The 4,591-nt window shown below is 44.4% G+C and overlaps 1 protein-coding gene across 1 annotated transcript in view; it reads right to left on the reverse strand.

Moving 5' to 3' along the window:
• The window catches only part of LOC122539646 (solute carrier family 15 member 2-like), a 103,429-nt gene that overhangs the window by 5,799 nt on the left and 93,039 nt on the right, over nt 1-4,591 (reverse strand). Inside the window, exons 9-10 of the mRNA XM_043674644.1 lie at nt 2,094-2,171; nt 710-792 (exon numbers count right to left, since the gene is read on the reverse strand). Of these exons, the coding sequence (XP_043530579.1) occupies nt 710-792; nt 2,094-2,171 (161 nt within the window). The remainder of the gene's footprint in view (nt 1-709; nt 793-2,093; nt 2,172-4,591) is intronic.

Consider the following 4,591-nt stretch of genomic DNA (forward strand, 5'->3'; position numbering starts at 1 on the left):
GGTTAAGTCAGCTATGACAGGGCAACATTGGTGGGTCAAAGAGGCTTGTGTTCTTATGCTTCCAGGTTTCAGGCTTACAGAACAGAACTGACAGAAAGTTGATCAGCTTGCCCACCTACAAGCCAAGGCAAAGGTGCATCTGTCTTCCATGAAGCGTTGCAGTACTCCAACAATATTTTTCTGATATTTCTTGCTGAGGAACACCTTCACAGAAAATAGCAGATGCTCTCATAGGTGCAAAGAGCTTGGTTTGACCATCAGCATTGGGAAGACATGTTATGGGTAGGATGTTGGTATCTATCAGCATTGATGATGTGATGTTGGAGGTTGCTGATAATTTCACATAACTAGGCTCCACAATCATCAGCGTTCTGTCACTTGATGCCGAAATCAATACAGGCAAATGTAAAATCTTCAGTTGTTATGGTCAAGTTGAGTAACAGACTGAAAAAAAAGCTAACTGCAAAGCAAATTCCAAGCTCATTAAACCAGCATTCTCAGCTCACTCCTCACCAGTGGTGAGATCAGAACAATACGTGGCAGGCAGGAGAAAATGCTGAACAGTTTCTGGCTTGGCTTAGACTTATCTTCAGTACGTATTGGAAAGACAAGCCCACCAACACAGAGGTAGCAGAGCATGCTAATTTTGTTAAAAGAAACACTACATGACCAGCAGAGATGATGATGTACCAAATAGTTTGTGACTTACCGCAGTAGCGCATAGTAATTTGCAGAACAGGTTCCCTGTCGGCGGATAAATCTTATACACAGAGGTGCCCAGTGCAAAAATCACTGAAAAACATGACATGTTCGCTCAGACAAGGACGGCTAACTCTCAGCCACTCATCCCAAAAACACTTGTTTGTTAATTTAGTCTTACCTTGTTCTCTGTTTATCTTATGCTCAATGATATTAGACTAGAAAGGATCGAGGTTAGTTATGCACAGGTATTATCAATTCTAGAAGGAGTGAAAGTATGCAAGTCCCCTGGGCCAGATGGGATTTATCCGAGGATTCTCTGGGAAGCTATGGAGGAGATAGCAGAGCCTTTGGCTTTGATATTTGAGTCATCATTGTCTACAGGTTTAATACCTGAGGACTGGTGGTTTGCAAATGTTGTGCCCTTGTTCAAGAAGGACAGCAGAGATAACTCAGGTAATTATAGACCAGTGAGCCTTACTTCTGTTGTAGGAAAGGTTTTGGAAGGGGTTATAAAAGAGAGAAGATTTATAATCATCTAGCAAGCAACAATTTGATTTCAGATAGCCAATATGGTTTCGTCAAGGGCCGGTCATGTCTCACAAACCTCATTGAGTTTTTTGAGAAGGTGACCAAGCATGTAGATGAGGGTAGGGCAATTGACGTGGTGTACATGGACTTCAGTAAAGCCTTTGATAAGGTTCCACATGGTAGGCTGATGGAGAAAATGCAGAGGCATGGGATTGAGGGTAATTTAGCAGTTTGGATTAGAAACTGGCTTTCTGAAAGAAGGCAGCAAGTGGTGGTTAATGGAAAATATTCAGCCTGGAGTCCGGTTACTAGTGGTGTGCCACAAGGATCTGTTTTGGGACCACAGCTGTTTGTGATTTTTATAAATGACTTAGACGCAGGCATAGGTGGATGGAGTAGTAAATTTGCAGACGACACTAAAGTCGGTGGAGTAGTGGACAGTTTGGAAGAATGTTACAGGTTGCAAGAGGACTTGGATAAACTGCAGAATTGGGCTGAGAGGCGGCAAATGGAGTTCAATGCAGCTAAGTGTGAGGTGATGCACTTTGGGATGAATAACAGGAAGGCAGAGTACTGGATCAGTGGTGTTGGAAGAGCACAGCAGTTCAGGCAGCATCCAACAAGCAGCGAAATCGACGTTTCGGGCAAAAGCCCTTGATGAAGGTTATGTTTAATCTATCTCCAGTCAGCCTGCGTATCTCTGCATACTTTGATCATTAAGCACCACCCCCCCCTTGGCAACTGCAGTTACAACGGAACTCTCATTGAATGGGGTCACAGTGGGAAATAGTTTGGGAAGCACTGCACTATGTTTGTTCCATATTGGGTCAACTGAAAAAGGTTAGAACAGAAATCAAACTTACCTAAAGCCAGTAACATAGCAATTGCAGGGACACCAAATGCCAGAGGGTAGCAGTCTGAATCATAACACTGGACATCCTCTGCAAGCAAAGTCAGAGCATTGTCAATTGTAACAGTAATGCACTCACATTCACTCCACTCTCCAGTGCATGTAAAATGAGACAGTACTTAGACATTGGTAGATATTAGTCACACAGTAGGACTTTCTGATCATACAACAAAAAAACAAAATATTGCATGGAGTATAGGGGGTGGCACGGTGGCGCAGTGGTTAGCACTGCTGCCTCACAGCTCCAGAGACCCGGGTTCAATTCCCACCTCAGGGAACTGTCTGTGTGGAGGGTGTAGGTTTGCTCGCTGAGCTGTAGGTTTGATATTCAGATGTTTCATTACCTGGCTAGGTAACATCATCAGTGGCGACCTCCAAGTGAAGCAAAGCTGTTGTCTCCTGCTTTCTATTTATATGTTTGTCCTGGTTGGGGTTCCAGGGGTTTGTGGTGATGTCATTTCCTGTTCGTTTTCTGAGGGGTTGATAGATGGTATCGAGATCTGTGTTTGTTTATGGCGTTGTGGTTGTCCCATCGAAAAAAGCAGACCAAACACAGCCAGAAACCCTAACCACCTTACCATACATCAAAGAAGTTTCAGAAATAACAGCCAGACTTCTAAGACCCCTCAGAATCCTAGTAGCACACAAACCCACCAACACTCTCAAACAAAAACTAACAAACTTAAAAGTCCCATGGACAAAACCAACGTCATCTACAAAATTCCATTCAAGGACTGCCACAAACACTACGTAGGACAAACAGGAAGAAAGTTAGCCACCAGGATACACGAACACCAGTCCACACTGACCCTCCGAAGAGTAAGCCACCCAGACCTATTCCCTACATTTACCCCTTCATCTAATACTACGGGCAATTTAGCATGGCCAATTCACCTAACTTGCACATCTTTGGACTGTGGGAGGAAACCGGAGCACCCGAAGGAAACCCACGCAGACACGGGGAGAACGTGCAAACTCCACACAGACATTTGGAAGGTTTGTAGCTCAGGTTGAGGTTTAGGGTGTAGGTTTGCTCGCTGAGCTGTAGGTTGATATCCAGATGTCTCATTACCTGGCTAGGTAACATCATCAGTGGCGACCTCCAAGTGAAGCGAATCTGTTTTCTCCTGCTTTCTATTTATATCTTTCTCCGGATGGGGTTCCTGGGGCTTGTGGTGATGTCATTTCCTGTTCGTCTTCTGAGGGGTTGATAGATGGTATCGAGATCTGTGTTTGTTTATGGCGTTGTGGTTGTCCCATCGAAAAAAGCTGGAGACAACAGCTTCGCTTCACTTGGAGGTCGCCACTGATGATGTTACCGAGCCAGGTAATGAAACATCTGGATATCAAACCTACAGCTCAGCGAGCAAAGCTACACACTAAACCTCAACCTGAGCTACAAACCTTCCAAATGTCTGTGTGGAGTTTGCACGTTCTCCCCGTGTCTGCGTGGGTTTCCTTCGGGTGCTCCGGTTTCCTCCCACAGTCCAAAGATGTGCAAGTTAGGTGAATTGGCCATGCTAAATTGCCCGTAGTATTAGATGAAGGGGTAAATGTAGGGAATAGGTCTGGGTGGCTTACTCTTCGGAGGGTCAGTGTGGACTTGTTGGGCCGAACGGCCTGTTTCCACACTGTAAGTAACCTAATCTAATCTAAAAAAAATTCAATCACAAAGGTTTCATGGTGTAAAAGCCAGAGGCGGAAATGGGTATAACATAAAGACATGTGAAATAGGAGCAGTAGACCATTCTGCCCCTCTAAGTCGCCTCATGATCCAACAAAATCTTGGCTGATCTGCCCCAATCTCAACTCCATTGAACCAGGTCAGTTTAGATGTCAACTCCTTGATATTTCAAAACTCTACTGACCCCAATTTCAAATATTTTCAGTGACCTAGCTTTCACAACTCTCTTGGATTTCCAGAGATTTACTACCCTTTGGGAAAAGAAATTCCTTTACGTCTCAGTTTTCAATTAGTGTATCCTTTGGCGATAACCATGTCCCTAATTCAAGATGCCCCCACTACAGGAAACATCTTCTCAACAACTACTCGGTCAAGCCCCCTCTGCAGACACTTGTACATTTAATAAGATTCCCCTCATTCTTCTAACCTTTAATGATTAAGGCTGAACATGTTTAGCTGTTTTTGACAAATTAACCCCTTTGTCACAGGGATCAGTCGAGTTGAACAGCCTGCATTATCTTTCTTAAGTGCAGAGGTCAAAATAGTGATGCAAGGTAAAAACAATGACTGCAGATGCTGGAAACTCTGGATTAGAGTGGTGCTGGAAAAGCACAGCAGTTCAGACAGCTTCCGAGGAGCAGGAAAATCAACGTTTCGGGCAAAAGCCCTTCATCAGGAATACAAGCAGAGTGCCTGAAGGGTGGAGAGATAAGCTAGAGGAGGGTGGGGGTGGGGAGAAAGTAGCATAGAGTACAATAGGTGAGTGG

The sequence above is a fragment of the Chiloscyllium plagiosum genome, chromosome 33 (assembly GCF_004010195.1).
Source record: "Chiloscyllium plagiosum isolate BGI_BamShark_2017 chromosome 33, ASM401019v2, whole genome shotgun sequence".
Classification (NCBI taxonomy): domain Eukaryota; kingdom Metazoa; phylum Chordata; class Chondrichthyes; order Orectolobiformes; family Hemiscylliidae; genus Chiloscyllium; species Chiloscyllium plagiosum.